Below are 19,724 nucleotides of genomic sequence, written 5' to 3' on the forward strand. Positions count from 1 at the left end.
AAAGGAATTTGATGGACCTTGTGAATGTATCAAACAAGTGTGATCCTTTATGAATTTTGCTATATTGAAACTGGTCAATTAATCTGCACTTGCGATATTAAAGTGTTTATTTTTTTACTTGGAGGCTGGCAACCCTACCTCCAATGGCCCTGGGAAGGATATAACACTACTTAGGATTACACTGTAAGAGACCAACCACCACCTGAAAGTTTTTGGTTCAGACCACAATTTACTAAATGACTTTAGGCAAAACATTCCATTTGGCTCAGGGCTGCCTCAGCACTCATTTCTGCAATATGGAGGTAATACTGCAGGGTTGCAGTATTTGCAGGGTTGTTGCCAGGATTAGAATATGTCCAGAATGTACTTTGAACACTGGAAAGCAGTATATAAATATTATTAACATAATAATTAAGACCTGGCAGGTTTTGATGGACTGTACACTTGAGCAGCTCTACTCATCTTTAGTCGGGAGGCCTTTAGAGAACATTATGGGTGGTTGTTCATCATCTCTTTGGTATTTCTCAGAACCCTCCAGAATCTTGCTCTTTTCTTACTCCATGCTGGATATGATGAAAGGCCAGGGGGATAGCTTATAAATAAAAAGGCAATGTGAAGTCCAGTGCTACAGTTATTTCTTATGTTGTCCAATTCCCTTTCTCTTATTTTCTCCGATCCTGATCTTGCACCATCATTGCTTACCTATAATGGAGCACTGCATAAAGGTGAGCTGACTGAGACCCAATCCAGACCAGGTGGAAATACTAATGGATTGGCAGGTACCACGATGTTGATCAGATGAAGACTATAAGAAAAAATTCCATCCCTGCAGATCTTCAGATGTCTCTGGACTGCAAGTTTGGGGAGGGGAAGTGGCTCAATGGTAGAGCATCTGCTTGATATGCAGAAGGTCCCCAGTTCCTGGCATCTCCAGTTTAAAAAAGGAACAGGCAGTAGATGAGAAAGACCTCTGCCTGATACACTGGAGAGCTGCTCCCAGTCTGAGTAGGCAGTACTGACCTTGATGGACCAATGGTCTGATTCAGTACAAGGCAGCTTCATGAGTTCATTCTTTCTAGACGAAGTGCAATCCTAAGTGGAGCCATACCCTTTCTAAAACCATCAAAGACGATGGGATGCAGAATTGTTCTGCAAATCACACACACTGGCTTCCTTCTAACAATTTATTAGATATGCTAGAGAGATGGTTTTGAATGTTGCAAGAGAGACTGGCTTTTTCTTCCAGAAACAGAATAAGACAGGTGAGGAAATTCTAATTGGCTGACTGTCCTGGCTTCCAACTTTTTTCTAAAGTGCCAAACATGCCACATTTGAGCACCAAGTGCAAAAATCTACCGCTGTTATTGTTGGCATGTAAGTGGCTGAACTGAGAGGCTCCAGCTGCTCCTAATGAAGAAGAGTTTCAGCCATATAGCTAAGAAATGTCCCAGTGACAGGATTATTCTAAAGGCTGGAGGGATGCCAGTGGAAATGAAGCCAGGTATCTGCAGAAATTTCATTTTCCACTAGAAAAATCAAGGTCTCTGCAGGCTGGCTCTGCAATCTGCATGACATATCAGCTCCGGCAACAGATGAGCAGGATTGGCAGCAGGTAATTCATCCCAACGTGCCATTTATGTACTGCATGGAGAGATAAAACATAATAACATGTGCTCATGATTGCTCATCAAGGGGAGAAAGAACAGTAGCTCTTCTTGACAGTTCCTTGCTGCATTAACGAAAGACACTCCCCCACCACCAAGGAGGTCTCAAGATGCTTGCTGTTTTTCAGGACAATTCTGCCAAGGCTGATTTAAAACATGATTCTCACTCTGAGTTTTCTAAGAATAAAAAGCCAGTTTTATAATTAATTAATTATTGTATGGCATTATGTGTTGACTAGCCAAGAGACCCTAAGATTGTCTGGCAGCTGCACGTTCAAGCTCTTAGCATTATGCTAGTTGCAAGCTAGACTTATTTTTAGGGGCTCAGAGAGCTCTGAAAGAGCTGTGACTGGCCCAAGGTCACCCAGCTGGCTTTATGTGGAGGAGCGGGGAATCGAACCCAGTTCCCCAGATTACAGTCCACCACTCTAAACCACTACACTACTCTGGCTCTCTACCAATATTATAAACAGGAAGACACATAAAGGGCACAGAGAAAAGGACAGAGCTTTCTAATGATGATCAGTCAGAATGAACATTTTCAGTCTTTGACCACAGAGCACAGCTATAGTCTTCTGATGCTTAATGTAAGACCCAGTCTGAGATCACAAGCAAACACAGGTAACTTAAAGGAGCTTCTTTTCTCTTACAGACTTGTCATTATCTTTATCAGAGTGCACCCCCCTCCCCGTTGTGACTGCCTGAGAAAGTGAAATGAGTCAAGCATCACAGATGGGGGCGGTTCCTTCAATGGTGGTGCCCCGAGTGTTCTCCCCACACTGGTTTGCCCCATTCAAAGATTTAGGACACAAACGAAAACATCCCCTTAGGCTAGCTGTTTCCCTTTTTTCTGTATATTTGGTTTTCTCTTGTCCTCCCTCCCCTTCTCTTTGAAACACTGCACTTTTTGTATGTAGACTGTTTCATAGTGGTTCTTAATAACGCTCTCCTGTTGATGATATCTGAGTTCTAATGTGAGCTACTTTACACACTGCTACTGTGACATTCAGACATTGGAGCTGCGGTGGCTCAAGTGGTTAAGACGCTGTGGAAGGTCAGTAGTTCAGCAGTTCGAGACCCAGGTGCCGCATGATGGAGTGAGCTCCCATCTCTAGTTCCAGCTCCTGCCAACCTAGCAGTTCGAAAGCAAGAAATTGCAAGTAGATAAATAGGTACCACTTCGGTGGGAAGGTAACAGCGTTCTGTGTGCCTTGGTGTTTAGTCATGCCGGCCACATGACCACGGAAACGTCTTTGGACAGCGCTGGCTCTTCGGCTTTGGAACGGAGATGAACACCGCAACCCTAGAGTTGGATTCAACTGGCTTTCGAGCAAGGGAACCTTTACCTTTACCTTACTGTGACATTACTGATCTTAGACCTTATATTAGTAACAGATTCTTGCAATTCCGTTCAGTTTTTATTTGATGATATTGCAATTATTTTTGTTGTATGCTGCCTTTTGTGAATTTGAAAAAAAAAGTCAGGGTATAAATAATTCTGACCAACAAACTTTGTCACAACCTGCTTAGTGTGTACCCACCTTCTGAGGACAGGGCCTTGGTTGTGGTGGCACCTCAGCTTTAGAACTCTCTCATGATGGCTATTTTGTTTGGTGCTCTACTTTAGGCACTAGATCTTCTTTTTGTGAGATTTTGGTTGATTCCCATCCCAAATAGTTCTTATCATCTTGTACTGCTACTACTGACCGTTAGATAATTTTAAAATGATTTTCAGATCGTACTGTAACTGCTTTAATTACTATTGGCATTAATGACTATTAATGACTATTCATCTCAATTGCTTATTATTGTTAATGCTGATTATTTGTTATTTTTTATGTTTATGGGCTTTAATGAGATTTATTACAAGTGGGACGTCACCTCGGGAGCCTGTAGTAGTGAGAATGTGGGTAGAAATATTTTGAATTAATGCTCTGAAAATGTTGGTAATGATGTTTCTAAACTGCCTTGAATTTAAGGAAGGCAATATAATCTGTCTTAAATAATTAGATTTCCAATTGAAATATATTCTGCTTTAAATAATGGTGGCTGAACAGAAATAATTTTTTCCTCATCGACAGAATGAACTCTATGGCAGCACATCAGTGTTGCCAGGTATTCCCTGATAACCAACAGGGAGTGGAGGAGGACTTACTGGGAGCAAAAAGAAGATTGGGCCAGTGTTGGAAGTCACATCATCACATCACTGGCAAAGCAGGGCGCTCTGGTATTTGAGCAAAAATTCTACAGTAGAAGTCATTTTTACAATACAGTTTTTCCAGAGCGTCCCTGCGTTGCCAGTGACATGACGACAGCCCTTCCAGTACTCACCGGAAATGGCATCACTAAGTTGCTGGCAATGTGGTCCTATGCTTCCTTTGAGGCCAGAAAGTCCTCCACTGGCCAGCTGGTTGCACCAGGGGAGGGTCCCTAGAGCAGGGGACCCGCTGTGTCTGATGGGGGCCTGGAAACTCTGCCTCACATTGCCACTGAGCTCACTCCCCTCCCCAATCTCCAGAAATTTCTGAAACTGGATCTGGTAACTCTAACTTTCCAGAACTTCTTGAGAAAGGAAGTTCTGAAGTTTAGGAGTTTCAACCACTAAGATCCTGCTTCAAGCTATCCTTTTGTTAAGACAGGATGCTGCACAGTGCTGGTCAGAGAGACCTCAACTGGTGAAAAGCCTCATATATAGTGGGGTCTGTGGTGCACAGCAATTTAGGAACTAGAAAAGAGGTAGATAAAAAAAGGAGAACCAAAGGGGACTAATCACCCTTTGATAAAGTACACCCACTCAATTTTACCCTAGATCAAATGGATGAACAAAATAGCTCTTCTAAATGAATCTTGGTTACCTTCAGGAGGAGTTGCAATGCTGCCACCAAGCCCTAAAATGGCAATGCTGTGATTGCGAGGTTCCACCATCATTGCTGACTCTTTCCCCCTTTCCCAGGGGGGGATTTTTACTGGTTCCAAATGGACATTTTCCAGGCCATCCATCCTCAAAGCTTTATACATGTACTTGATAGCCAATTCCAGGTTTTTTGAGCCACTTAATCTTGGTCCAATAGTGTCCACAAAAAGCGCAAGCCTTTTGTAGGATCTATTCTGGGCCCTGCCATAAACAGCAAGGTCGATAATTTTCTTGGCAATGTCTGAATAGCCAGCTATTTCCCTCTTCAGGTCTTCGAATGTTCTTTGGTAGCCGTCATCGTCTCTGCTTAATGGGTTCCCTTTGCTTTGAGGAAACAGGAGCACGAAGGCTAATAAAAACAGAAGCTTCATTTTTTCCTCCACTCTGTTTTCACTCGTCAAGCTGTAGGAGGAAAAAGACAACATTCAATCATTCAGCAATACTCCAGTTTTGAAGTGTGGAGCATGGTAGCCTGCTAAAGAGGAAAACCAATCCAATCAAGTGTTGTCGTGTGAAAGTGAAGTGGTAGAAAAGTCAAGCCAATTTGTAGTGGTAGTTACTGAAACCAAATGAGAAGGACAAGAGCACATTTGATTGCTGTTTAAAGGGATGCCACTGGGATGCAGTCATTCCCAAAGGAAAGGTACTCTGGCTAAATTCCACTTACAGACATCAGTGGAAGCACGGCTTTTACTGCACTAGGACAAAGGTTAGTCTCAGGTCCGGTTCATGCTGAGGTCATAGAATTGTGCCTGGGATACAGGTGAGAGCTCACATGATTGAAAAGCCACAGCCTTTCTCCCTGGAATTTACTTTTCTGTGTAAAAGAAACCTTTGAAAACTAGGCCTCAGTTACCAAAAGCAAAGAAACTGTCAAATTGTTAGGAGAACACTACCTGTTACGTATTAATACTGTGGCTGAACTTCTTGCCAAGCTTCATAGTCTGCAAGGATCCTGAGATTCTCCTTGTGAGCCAATCAGAAGAGGGCATATTTTGGAGGGAATTATTGTTATTGGCTCTTACTATGTAGAGGTAGTTGTATTGAAGCAACTAATGCCTGAGCCTTGTGTTAAGAGACCATTCCTTGCTAGTACGGTATGATAGAGCACTTGCTCTGATTGGCTGCCCAAGTAACAGACCAATCAGGGAAGATTAGAATGAAACAGGAAATGCAAATAAGGTATGCTGTAGTGTTCGCTATGATTGGTTATTACTGTGTCAGGAGGTGTGGTTTTGACTGCTCTTGACTGTATATAAATGGGGACTGTTGCTGGGTTGTTTTGTGTGCTGTGTTCTGAGCTGAATACAAGAAATCACTGTTCGATAAGTGCTGCCTCAAGTCCAGTATTTAATACTACCCTTATATAACAGGCCATTAAAAAAAAACCTGCTTTATTGCTTCTGGCAATCATCTTCTTAACTGGGCATTAGTACCCTTTGAGGCACTCGAGTAGTACTCAAGGAACATTCTAAAAAAAGTTGTTCTACACAGTCATTCTCTTGTTTGCAATATCAATACAGTTTGAAATAGCCTTGTGACTGTACCAATAACAGAAAAAACTGAATTATGGAAACCTAGAGAAAAGAAACGTAAAGGGCTTGATTGACTGAGAGAGTTCAGTGTATACACAAAATGGGCAGAAGGAAGGCTGTGGAAAGATTCTTCCTTCTGCCTAGGGACTTGGCTGTGTCTCTTTTGGGACACCTTCCATTTCTATACACCTTACTGCGGCTTTAAATTAGTTCTGGGTCTCCACTCTCAAGGGTCTTGCTCCCCTTAAAACAACTTGACACAAATTGAAATGAGTAAAATGACATGCTTGATCCCTTGGAATCTGGAAGTCTTTGAAAAGCTTACAAAGATCTTTTCTAACAGAAAACAGAACTAAGAATTAAGATGCAGAATGCATATCAAACACTCTTTATTGTTATATATAAAAGGGGACACAGCCATTATCCATTCCCTTTAAAATTAACTGAACTGCAATTAGAATACTAAATATCATGCTCGTGTGCAAGAAGCAGGAGGGGGGAAGAAACATATAGATATACTTAAATCAATATTTTAGAGACTTTTTAACAATAAGATCTTACATTGGAACACTTATCTTCCGATGAACTGAACACAGCCCCTTCTAAGTTTTTTTTAAAAAATCCCTTACAACCCTTATTAAGAGCTAATTATAATTGTCATAAGAATAAAGCAAGCTTATCTTTAAAGAACTAATCCCAGATGCAAAATTGAACCTTATTCTACAAAGAATAATATTCTCAGCATCAAGTTGTTCTATGCAGAGGCGGACTGCTAATTAGTTCATGTTTTCAAAAGTGCTTTGAAACTGCACAGGTTTCTTTCTTTCTTTTTTAATGTTCTCCTTTATTGCTGAAATATTTTCCTTTCTCTCTATAGTGGATTAGGGCACAGTCCACTGGGAATATCTCTAAATCCTGTGGAAGCTGTGGGACATGTATAAGAGCACAGTTGTGCCCTTTATGCCAGAGAAACTTGTGTCACCAGAACAATGAGAAGGGATGCTTAGATGCTACTTAGTCAACAGCCTGAAAGCCAATTCAGACTGTCAGCAGAGCTGTTCTCAAGACACAGAGCGAATACCTCTCCCCAAAACATCCCTTCATGCCGCAAACAATTCTGGACCCAATCTGACTGATCTACTGCTGTGACACTGGCACAGGAACATATCTTATTATTGAAAAGCAACCTAACAATTAAGCAAAGAGGCATAAGATCACTCTGCTGGATCAAGCTACCAAATGTCCACCTAATCCAGCTTTCTGTTTCTAAAGGTGACCAGACAAATACTTCCGGGAGGCTTGCAAAACTTGGTCTGAAGGCAACAGGCTTTCCTTGTGCTTTGTCTCAATCACCTAGTATTCAATAAAATGCTGTCTCTGAACATGTAGGTTCCATTTACCAACCACAGTTAAACTGAAAAAGATCTGAGTCTTCTTAAGATTTGCTGCCAAATACCAGAGCACTTGCATTTAGTAATGGCTTTCAAAAACAAAAATCTGTTTTTTTTCTAGTATAGATCCTGCTTTGTGTATTGATCCAGATGGTTACTGCAGACACCAAGAAATTGTAAAATGGGCCAAAAGCTCTAGCTTTGACATGCATATTGATGTCATCTAAGCCAATAAAGCTGGATTTCACCAATACCATCACCAAGGTAAACTCAGCCATTTCCCTGTAGCTTCCAACACTGTGATTTTCATACAGTCCGTTCCCTGTTCTCGATATACTGCCTTTCATAACATCTAAAACAGAATTTCAATGGTTAATGGCTTCTTATCTACACAAGGCCATATAATGATGTTATTACTTCATCTTCTTGGCCCTCTCAAAGGCCATCCTATTCTGCAACTCTGGATTTCTTTTTTGGCCTGTTTAACTAATAGGCCAGTGTCTGTTTCTACGCACCGAGATGTTTTCTGTGACGTTTTTGTCAAGTCCAGCACTGTTCCCCTATATTTCTGGCCATATCTGTGACAGGCCATTTGTATGGAAGCAGCACATGCTTCTCCTTTCACTTTTAGATGGTTAATTTGAAATAGACACTCTAAGTGGTTTCAGCTCCACCCCCGTGAATTGTTTCAGCAGAAGACCTCAGAGTTTTTTCCTTTTTCTTTAAGAACTCCACAGCTGCAAACAATAATTAGCTACTTGGCCTTGAGTGGCGGTCAGACAGTTTAATATCGGATGTCTTTCTTTAAAAAAACTTAACTTATTTTCGAGGCTATGAGGGGCGAGAGAGCCTGAAACTCTGTGAACGTTGGTATGTTTGATACTCACTGCTATGGTGCAGTTATTAGTACTTTTTCTTTAGCAATCATCTTCAATAAATTCTGTTGAACCTTTCAAGACTTGAATTGTGGAGCAGCGTTGTTAATGGGTGCCTCCCTCCCTTTTCCCAGAGGCGAACCGGACACTGGAGAGGTGAGCTTTTCAAGCGCAAGGTGCTTGGGGTGCTGATAAAGAGAAACAAGTTGCTCTTTGCCAGCTCGTGACCTTGAGCCCTATCAGGCTTTGGCAGAAGAACCGAGAGTGTAGTTCCTGGTTCATACATGGTGGCAGCGGTGGGATTCAAAAAAACATTTTTATTGTCAGGATATATCAACATGTCCAGTATTATAACATTCCATCATTCATCTTATATCCCTTTTCCTTTTCCCCCTCCCTCCCCTTCTTCAGCCTTCCCTCAGTGATCCCACCCCCTCTGTATCTCTTTTTCTTATTAATCCCTTCCTCTAAGATAAAACTTACTAAGTAGCAATTCCTTAAACTATCTTATTCTTATATCAACTTCATAGGTAACATTTTCTTTGACTATAATCAACTTCTACTGATTCCTTATTCTATTCTTAATAGTTATCAAAGCCAAACAAGTTTTTCTTCACATCCCAATATTTCTCTAAATATTCTTTAAAGTCCATCCAGTCTGCGAAAAATTCTTCGTCTTCTTTATTGTTAAGTTTCCTTGTAAATTTGTCCATTTCTGCCATAAAAAGCTACTTCCTTATCCATTCAGCGGTGGGATTCTTAAAGAAAAAGGAAAAAACTCCGAGGTCTTCTGTTGAAACAAATCCTTCATCAGCAATGCCACTTGTTGTCAGATCACCAATCCTCTCCTCCTGCATTGCTGCCAGGCAATGGGTGAGCTATTTGCTCCACTGAGCTGACTGGCCCTGCAGTGCTAGTTTGTAGCACCACAAAGGCTGCTTGGTTTGGCTCCGGCCTGCTCCTGCCTTCCTGTAACTTCTATAGGTTCTTCATCCTGATACCACTTCTTCTATAGTTTACTACTTTAGTTGTCCCCCAGACTAAAATGTTAGCATCATGCCAGCCAGATTGGGGAGTAGGGCTGCCAACTCCGTACTGCAAAATTCCCGGAGATTTGTGGGTGGAGCCTGGGATGGGTGGGAATTTGCTCTTCAAGGCAGCCATTTTCTCTGGATATCAGTTGTAATTCTAGGAACTGATCTCTGCAGTCTGGAGATTTCCAGGCGATCGCTAGGCACTATCTGGAGGTTGGCAACCCTGGGGGGGGGCCTGCCAAGGACACTATGTCAAAAATCTGACATTAAAAGGAGAATGGGTGTCAAATCAAAGGTGATAAACAGTACTTTGGATTTGGGGCACTCCACAAATCTGACAGGAATCTAGTATAAGGCAGGGAGTGTGGAGAAGCACAGGGAAAAAAAGATTTATCTGTTGGCTTCCTTTGAAAAGCTCCTGACTGGGAATTTCTTACCTTGCCACCCTGAGGAAAAAGCCACTCAGGAAAAACCGCAATTCCTGCTGAGTATTTCAGCTGTTTCATTCATTCCCATGCTTCAGTCACACTCACAACCATGGTACCAACAAGGAACAGTCATGATGGATGGGGCTAAGAACTGCTGAGCAGGTCTAAGGTGACTATGGGGAACCAACTGAGGGACAGGACGTATGCTGGTGTGTTGCCATACACTTAGCACTGTAGAAGTGTTCTTCTCTGCTTACAGACAAACAAATTGAAAAGCATGTGAGAAGCCTGTGTTTCTTTCAACCCCATATATTTGACCTGTTGTGCAATTAAGTTGTCACCACTGGACATGGCAACATCTTGCCCACACATTAAAGGCCTAATTAGATGTGATGGGGGAATCTACATGTATTTATACATGTGTTTACCCATGCATATCTAATGCAGGAATGGAGAGGTGTCTTTTTAAACAAAATATGGAGCGTGCAGGTGAAGGGAGCAAAAACCTGCCTCCTTTCCACCTTAACTTGTGCTTTTAGCCCTTTCTTTCTAGCCCAACTCACCTCTGATACAGGATAGGGGCAGGGGGGGAAATCCTTTTTTTTTGGTAAACAAACTTTTTATTTTTTTCAATAGGAACTTAACATCCAACAATATTCATTTTCATTTTCCCTTTGTTTACCCCGTTCCCCTTACCTCCCCTTCCTCCCGTGGCTTCCCGCAATGCTTCCACCCTTCCACCCACATTGTAATACATCATCAGTTATATCATTTTTCTTATTGCTACTATTTCCAGATAACATCAATTTCCTAATATTGTTCTAAACATATTAAATTTTGTTTTACATCCCAGTTCTTTTCCAGATATTTTTTAAAGTCACTCCATTCTTCTCTAAATATGTCGTCTTCCTTATTACTCAGTTTTTTTGTAATTTTATCCATTTCAGCCATGAACAGAACTTTTTGTATCCAGTCTTCGATCTCTGGTACTTTTTCATTTTTCCAAAATTGTGCATAAATCATTCTTGCTGTTGTTATTAAGTACCAGAGTAAAGTTTTTTTCGTCGTGATGACTTCTTCCATTTTAAGTCCCAAAAGCAGAATCTCAGGCGCTTTTTTAAAAGAGCATTTCAGTATCTTTGAGGGGCAGGGGGGGAAATCCTAAAAGCAGTAGGGCAGAATGCTATAAGATGAGAAAGAGGCAGGAGTGTTAGCTCTTCACACAATCCATCTTGTTTTAAAAAAAAAAATAGGCCCCTTGTTTTCTTTTTAGTCACAGGCAGACACATACAAATTCATATGGTTCCCTTCATCACATCTAATTGGGTCTTCCGTTTACAGCCAAAATCACACTGCTTTGCTAGTTTCTATTCAACTCTGCTATAAAGCAAGCAAGCACAACTCCTGTTGTCTCCATCTGTGGACCATGACATTTACCATTTCAGTGTATATAACAGGAAAAATAATGCTGATCTGTACATATTTCACAGGTAAGATAGGAATCGGACTTTGAGAGGAGAAACATTTGAACAAGAGAAAAATATTAACAGGGTAATGCTAAGTGCCTGGAGTACAAATCAGGCATTAGAAAACAAGGAGTAGAAGCCGTTATAGCAGATAACTAAAAATAGGAGTCAGAAAGTCATCTGTACAAATCTCACCTCTGCTGGAGCTTCCAGAAAGACCTGAGGCAAGGCACTATCTCCCAATTTTGTCCCTTCCTTTTATGAAGAAATAAGGCAAGACACATGATCTCGTCAGACTTCAGAAGCTAAGCAGGGTCAGCTCTGGCTAGTATTTGGATGGGAGACCACAGAGTCGCAATGCGGAGGCAGGCAATGTCAAACCACCTCTAAATCTCTCTTGCCTTGAAAACCCTACAGGACTGCCATTAGTCAGCTATGACTTAATGGCACTTTCCACCACCAAGGCAAGACTATCTACACTGCAAATGCTCATGGAGCATTTGGTGAACCCAAAAGGCAGAAACAAAGAGCTGGACAGGCAGGGAAGAAGGCATGGGAGAGCTTTTGTGCTGAGTGTTCTCTGAACTTGCCTGGGCTAAAAAGAATCCTCTACACCACAGAGTGGCCTCCCCTTGCCATTCTGCTGCCCCCCCCCAAGCATGGAAACAAGGAGAGGCAGAAGGTGTTTGTACCCTTCCTCTCTGTGCATACATGCATGCTAGCAGGAGGTCCTTCCAAACAGTTGCAAAATAATTAGTGAATCTATAAGGTACTTGTGACCTAGCAGGTGTAGCTCCACTACCCACCTGAGGGTCCTGACCCATATGACCACTGATTTAGAAATATTGATCTAGTGGCAAAGTAGATAAACTTTGAAGGTTCTTACCCAAAAAACCCTAATTTTCTTTAGGTCCTTTGTCATAAGACATTCAAGCATGGAAGTTATGAGATCATCTTAGCCCATGGCAGGTTCTACTATACATTACAGCTGTTATGATTATTGAAAATCTTCTTTGATAATTGTGAGATGTCACCAGAGGATATGAACTACTGAGAGACAGTTTTTGTCCCACATCTTTGTTCAGAAGAAGATCTTCCTTCGAAACGGCAAGACATTCCGGAGATCACCGTCAATATATTTTTCTATGATTATGTATATTATTTTTGTTCCACTTTTCTATGATTCTTTAAAGACATATATTAAGCGTCACTTTTTCACAGTTTTTCTTGTTCTCCGTACCACTCAGTGGTTGCCACCCTTGTGTGACCACATATATTTGTTATTCCCTGATTTTCCCCAGCAGGTGGACTGTAGGGCGTTATTGAGCAGCAGGCAGGTTGCTCGATTTTTTGATCCACCCAGAGGTCATTTCGGGGGGGAACGCGGGGGAACGCAGTTCCCCCGGGTGAGGTGCAGGGGGGCGGGGCTCATGACGAAGCCCCGCCCCCTGCTTCCGACCGCCCCGCTTCCAGCCCTCATTCAGCCAGGAGGAGGCAGGAGAAGAGGGAGGGTAAGTTGCTTCCTCCCCGCCTCTCCCCACCCCTGTCTGCCTGGGGCCAGGGAGGGCCTTGGCGGGGCTTCCTCGCACTCCCGCTGGCCTTGCAGGTCCACCGCCGGGCCCCTGATGTCAGGGGGGCTGGCATATGCTAATGAGTTATGCTAATGAGTCCCCCTAGCTCTTTTTCTACGAAATGACCCCTGGATCCACCCCCATGCTTCGCCAATGCTCCTTGGTCTGTAATCAATAAAAAGCAGTGGCCTATTTTATTCCAAGATTGGTGTCATAATTTGTTACTCTCCGCAAGACCTCTCCTTACTGAGCCCTGGGTCTGCAATCATACTGAATTTAAGTGTAATGGGTTTAGGGAGGAAAAAAACAACCTGTTTGAAGTTTGTTCCCAAGAGGCCCTTAAAGACTTCAGTGTTAGGATGGAAGTACAATGATCTTTATTTAAATTGAAAAGAAATAGCCACAAACACACAGCATGAGATAACCTCAGCCATCAAAGTGTTAGAACAGAAGGGGGGGAAATGATGATAAAAGGAGGAAGAGTAAGCATCACAGACATAACCGCCTAAGAACTTATGTATCAATAATGGGCTAAATGGAAAGAGACAGAAACAGAGAGAGAGAAAAAGGCAGCCCAAATGAATAAAGTTTCAGCAGCACATCTATTTTTATACGGCAGCATTTCCTGAAATCCCCGTTGCCCAACACAGATCAAAAGAAGCACATCTCATTCGTAATTCACAGTGGGAAACGTGAAAAGGGAACAATGGGCTCGGCTTAATAACCACTTAATTGCTAAAAAGTCTCCTAAATCTGTGAATAACTGAATAGTTTCCTAACTATGCTTCATTTGATTTTCCTCCAAGGAATACAGGAAATCACATACCTAGCAGTACATGAGGTGGCTTGGATAACATTGGATTAGACTTTAAAAGCCCCAGGGTAAGGAACTAAACTTGCACGGTACATGGGGGCGTCTGACACAGTTAGTAGCATCTAAGGGTAAGATTGTTATGACAGCTGTGGAATAAATTGGCTCAGAGGTTAGCTGAATGTGCAGTATAAGAGGAATTATGGGGTTTTTTTTTAAGTTACAGAGTTGTTTCCTCTCATGGAACAAGAGCAGCAAAAGCTGAAATTGGAATAAATGAAGACATTTCTCAAGGATTGCTGTTCCAGGTTGCTAGCAATGATCTTTCTGAGCTTTTGGACACAGTGCTGTGCTTTGCTATGCAGTTCAGCAAACTTCAGAGATGAATTCAAGTGGGTGCATCCCCTGCCTCCCCCAATATCTCCCATACCCTTTTCATTCACTAGATTCCAATCACAGTACAGCTTAATTTTTTAAGGGAGATTGAAGAATTCATTCATTCACACACATTTTCTTGTATACTACAAAAATTGTGTTTTCCATTTTCAGTTTTCATTTTGTTTCCTATATCATGGATGGCGAAAAGTATGATACACATGCTATAGTAGTATAGTGTGCAGCAGTTTGCCTCTCTCTCTAGTACTGGATATACTCACAAACAGCATTTTCTACCACCATCAAGTTATAAATGATGCATTTGTTGCTAAAGTAGTAAAATAAGTTTTGATTTAATAAGAATTTGATATATTTACTTAACTTCCAAAAAGGTTCCATTTCCCCCCCCCCCAACAGAAAACAAATATGGCTTCAGAGTTTCCAAAAATGTTACATCTCTATCCTGGACCTGAGCAGGAAAGCTTACAGGTTTGGCCACAACTGAAATTTGCATATGAGTGTTTCTATTTTATCTATTTTTGTGTCAGTTTGCCCACATTGCTTATTTCTTGCATCAGATTTTTACGCCATTTATATGTTGCATTCCAATTTTACACAAAACAGCTATCAATTTTTACATCCATCCTACCATCAAATTTGGTTCTTTTGTCAGGGAAGAAAAATGGCCACAATTTTTATCCCAAGTACTGAGGAACTGCAAGAGAAACACCACTTTCAAACTGAACCAGTGTTAAATCATGAAGTTTAAGATTCTTAACTGTTGCCTGCTATTCTACTGCTGTGATTCCACCTCATCAGTGGTCTAGAGACAAAACCTCATCAAGGAACAGAGGATTAGATAGATGAATTAGAGTGCAATTATCTCATCGTTTAGCTCATAGCACCCTTGACCATAACACTGGGAAATCTGTTCCTGGCAACAGGAGAATAAAAGTGTAACTTTCCTATTCCATTATCAGCTGGGATCTGGCCTTTACCTCTGTGGAGGCAGGAGATTTGTTAACAATTATTCTTGATATAATAAAGATATGAGATGTTTAATTGTTGCTTGGGAGACTAAGTAGGCTTGTACAGAATCTGGTATGCCTGGGAGTTACACAGTTCAACCTTGTTATATTCATTTAATTGTTGCAGTGCAATTTACCGCTCACCCCATTAGAATTACTGTGAATCGATTCGATAGCACTTTTGTTATGCAAAGTGTTTCATAATGTTCTCAGTATTCATTATTACAACAGCTCTGTGCAGTCGGACAATATGATTCTCACTTGCAAAGAGGTAAAGGAGGTCAAGAAACAGCAACTTGACTGAAATCAATGAATTCATGGATATATGGGACTTCAGTCTCAAACATTATCTGCTAAGCCCCACTGGTTTTCAATGTACCTGCCATGACCTCACAGACATTTTGATACCAGCAACATTTCCCATCTGGAACACAGAGTTTTTCACAATTACAATCATCACATCAAATGGTCAGCTGAATTTGGAAACCACCTCACACTGCATGCTGCATGACCAAACACTGGTCCTCTTTAACAAGAGTATTCAATTAAAATAGTTTGAAAAAGCTTAGCCTCAATGCACACGGATCCAAAATGGATAGCGCTAGAAGACATCTTTGAGAATGGGAACCAAAGTGACAAAGAAGGGGGAAGAGGATATATTCTTAAAGCGGTGAATAGATATCCTCTAAAGGATTAGGGCATGGCCACAAGTCATACTAGGACTATTTATAAATATTCAGGTCCTAAACCCTGCACTGGGACCCTTAGACCACTCATGAATTCAGAAGCCTTAGCTACACCAGTATTAAACTCTGCTTCATCTCCTTTGCTGGTTTACATGGTATCCGAAACATGGTCTTGTGATTGGCTGGAAGCGAATATTGACCCATCCCAATTAAGTTAACCACACCCCTGAAAGCCAGCATGGTGTAGTGGTTAAGAGCAGTTAAGAGCAGCGGACTTTAGTCTGGAGAACTGGGTTTGATTCCCTACTCCTCCACATGAAGCCTGCTGGGTGATCTTGCACCAGTCACAGTTCCCTCAGAACTTTTTCAGTCCCACCTACCCCACAAGGTGACTGTTGTGGGGAGAAGGGAAGGTGATTGTAAGCGGCTTTGAGACTCCTTAGGGTAGAGAAAAGCGGGGTATAGAAACCAACCTGATGATGACGATGATGAAAGTTAACACACCAGTATTTTCTTACAGCAACAAGTTGAAATACCTATTTTTCTGTGCTCAAAAGCTGCCTCTACAGAATTTGACCTTTAATTCCACTAACTGGATCTGTAGAAACCTGTGATCACTGAACAGCATTCATGTAAACCCCATTCATCTCACCCACCTTGTCATCCTACTAGGGGAACTCCTACTTCTCAAGCTGGCTCCTGACGATGTTTAGGATTGAAATCTTTTTTCATGCGAATGCCTCCTCCCCAATGCAACATCTACCTGTGAAGATGTCGGAGTGTGAGCAAATAAAACAGGTGAGAGAGGTGGAAGGGTTTTATTTGGCTAATTAAATGGCGTGTATTTTACAGAGGATTATTTTGCACAGGATTAAAGGACTAAAACAAAATTCCTGTAGAAATATCATTATAAAAACATCATTAGGCTGCGGTCACACGGAACATTAGCCACGCTAGAGAGACGGAAGATAGTTGGATTTTCCGGGCACGATCTCACCGCCACATCTGGGAAGCGTAGAGCTCCCGTGGCTCACCCGAGGCTTCCCGCCGAAGATGTGGGGTAAAAAACTAGTACCTCGCGTTTCCAGTGGCATCCGGCGCCCGCCCATGTCCCCTTGCAAAAAGGTTTTATTTTCCCAAGTCCCCATGGATGCGTACAAGCACCCAACGGAGCATGCACATACTTTGGTGTACAGAAAAAAACAAACCCGTTTGCTGCACCGCGCTGCTTCTTTGCCGCGCTGCAGGATTGTCCTGTGATCGGCACTTCCCCCCTACCCACGGGACCTCCATGGAACCTCCACGGGACGTCTGATCGCGCAACCGCACGTTATTTTGCCCCGGGGCAAACAGTCACGCCTCCCCCCCCCCGCGATATCCGGCCCGTGTGACCGGGGCCTCAGTTTTGCTTTCAATGCACACGTTTAGGAACGTGACTGCAAAGGTATACAGTAGTTGTGGCTCTTTTGGTTATGGTAATTGTGAATATGGCTCTCTGCAAGCCACGCAGTGAGTACCACCAGTTTACACTCAAACTTTCACACTCAGAATGACCATATTCCAAATTCTAATTTTAAACCATTGCTGAGGAAGTCACAACCCCTTCTCAAGATGCTGCTGGCTTCTCACCTGCCCTTCTCACCAGTCCTTCTAGCCCAGCTCAACTACACCCTTGCTTTTGAGGTACAGCTGGGGAGCTGCCATGCTGAGCAAAATAATGGGATATGCCACCATTTGATACATTTGCCCAACAGGAAAATAAGGACATCAAAAATCAGTGATTATCCCCCCCCCCTTTGCTATTGAAGTTGCCCAGTCTCAGACCCTAATCTCAGAAGCAAACAAAGCAGAAGATTATTACACAACTCATTTTCTTGTAAATCTTAAAGCAAATAAACAAACAAAATCTTCTCAGCTATCAGGAGATCTCTCTGTCTTAATCCAGCCTGGATTGCGTACACTTCTGAAATCAGTGATTGACAGTTGTAATACAATCACCACAGGTTTCTGGAACAGCAGTGACTATGGAGTTGTGCTGTCTGCTCTGCCAGTCCTGTGGAATTATGGGAACCAAATATACTCAGACTGTCAAATCACACAGTTACAAAGACATTCCTTGAACATCCTCAACTAGAATTCCTTCAATGAATATACATTGCACACATAATAAATATTGCTGGGAAGCTTTTCTAGAAACCACAAATACTGTTTTCAATGGAATTTACCAATATTTTATTTGCAAGTAGAATGGCTGAATAACTTCTGCTTAGGTTTTTGTCCCACACAGATAAATGAATTGATAACTACAAATCCCAAGTAAATACTGAGTAATTTTATTTATACATTGCTTGCTATGGATCACTAAAAGTAGCCATCCTGTTCTTCAGCACATTATCCATGAGAATTAGTTTCCAGTCATGTGAATGAAAACTAAACCTACATACATGCAATGAGTTTAAACTTGTGATATTAAGAACTTTTAAAAAAAACCTGACTCCCCTGCTGGAGGCCGTATCAGGCTGGGCGTTGGAGCACCCTCGGCTGTTGGTCGTGGGTGATTTCAACGTCCATGCCGAGGACGCGACCTCCAGCCGGGCTGCGGACCTGGTGTCATCCATGGCGGCACTGGGACTCTCTCAGGTGATCACGGCCCCCACGCATCGCGCCGGTCATACGCTCGATTTGATCTTCGCGGCTGGAGTTATGGTGGACCGGATCGCTACAATAGCAGTACCATGGTCGGACCACCAGGCCTTGAAGGCTCGTCTGAATATGCCACCCCGACCCCGCTTAGGCAGCGAGCTGATTTTTGCTCGCCCGCGAGGCCAAATGGACCCGATGCGGCTTCAGATGGTATTGCGGGAGCCGAAGCCCCCTGGCAGCTCGTTAGATGAGCTAGTGGAGGACTGGCATGACCGGCTCTCCGCGGCCATCGATGAGATTACTCCCAGGCGTCCTCTCCGGACTCGCTTGAGGCGGGCGCCTTGTTATACCCAGGAGTTGCGCCAGCGGAAACGAGAACTGAGACGACTAGAGAGACGGTGGCGCCGTGCTCGCGACGAAGTGTCCAGAGTATCTTATAGGACGTTTAGGAAGGCCTATGAGATAGCAGTCAAGGCCGCGAAGAGGGAGTTCTTCGCGGCCAGGATTGCCTCTGCTAGCTCACACCCGGCACAATTATTTAGCACGATTCGGTCATTGACAACCCTGCCACATGGCAAGCAAAATGTAAGGGAATTGGACATTGGCTGTGAGGCATTTGCGAGCTATTTTGCAGAGAAAGTCTTGGCGCTCCGCCGTGACCTCCCCGCTACGATTGATACAGTGAGTGAACTTGAGGCCCCTTGCACGTCTTTGGAGTCGGGTTTAGTAACTTTTTGACAACTCAGTCTGGAAGAAGTTGACAGATTGCTTGCGGTAGTGCACCCAACCACATGCGACCTTGATCCGTGCCCCTCCTGGCTCATTAAAATGGGTCGCGAGGGGTTTCGAGGTGCCCTGCGGGAGATTATTAACAAGTCTCTCTTGGAGGGATGATTCCCCGGGGCACTCAAGGAAGCGATGGTGTGCCCTCTCTTGAAAAAGACATCTCTAGACCCGGCCGAATTGGCCAACTACCAGCCGGTGTCTAATTTGCCCTTTTTGGGCAAATTGATAGAGAAAGCAGTGACAACACAGCTGCAGGCATTTCTGGATGATGCTTCTGTCCTCGATCCCCACCAGTCTGGGTTTCGTCCCGGTCACGGGGTGGAGACTGTTCTGGTCGCTCTGACTGATGACCTCCGCAGGCATCTGGATCAAGGCGGTGTGGCGGCACTGTTGTTGTTAGATCTGTTGGCCGCTTTCGATACGGTCGACCACCAGTTGCTGGCCCACCGCCTTGCCGACGTGGGGATCCAGGGGCTTGCCCTTCAATGGCTGGTCTCTTTTCTCCAGGGTCGGGGAC

General features: G+C 43.0%; 1 protein-coding gene across 1 annotated transcript in view; it reads right to left on the reverse strand.

The window, feature by feature from the left end:
- CPQ (carboxypeptidase Q) overlaps window positions 1–19,724 on the reverse strand; it is a 245,742-nt gene that overhangs the window by 206,021 nt on the left and 19,997 nt on the right. Inside the window, exon 3 of the mRNA XM_015409855.1 lies at window positions 4,520–4,980. Coding sequence (XP_015265341.1) covers window positions 4,520–4,949 — 430 coding nt within the window. The 5' untranslated portion in view covers window positions 4,950–4,980. The remainder of the gene's footprint in view (window positions 1–4,519; window positions 4,981–19,724) is intronic.

Source organism: Gekko japonicus, unplaced genomic scaffold, assembly GCF_001447785.1.
Source record: "Gekko japonicus isolate JY-2015 unplaced genomic scaffold, Gekko_japonicus_V1.1 scaffold47, whole genome shotgun sequence".
NCBI lineage: Eukaryota > Metazoa > Chordata > Lepidosauria > Squamata > Gekkonidae > Gekko > Gekko japonicus.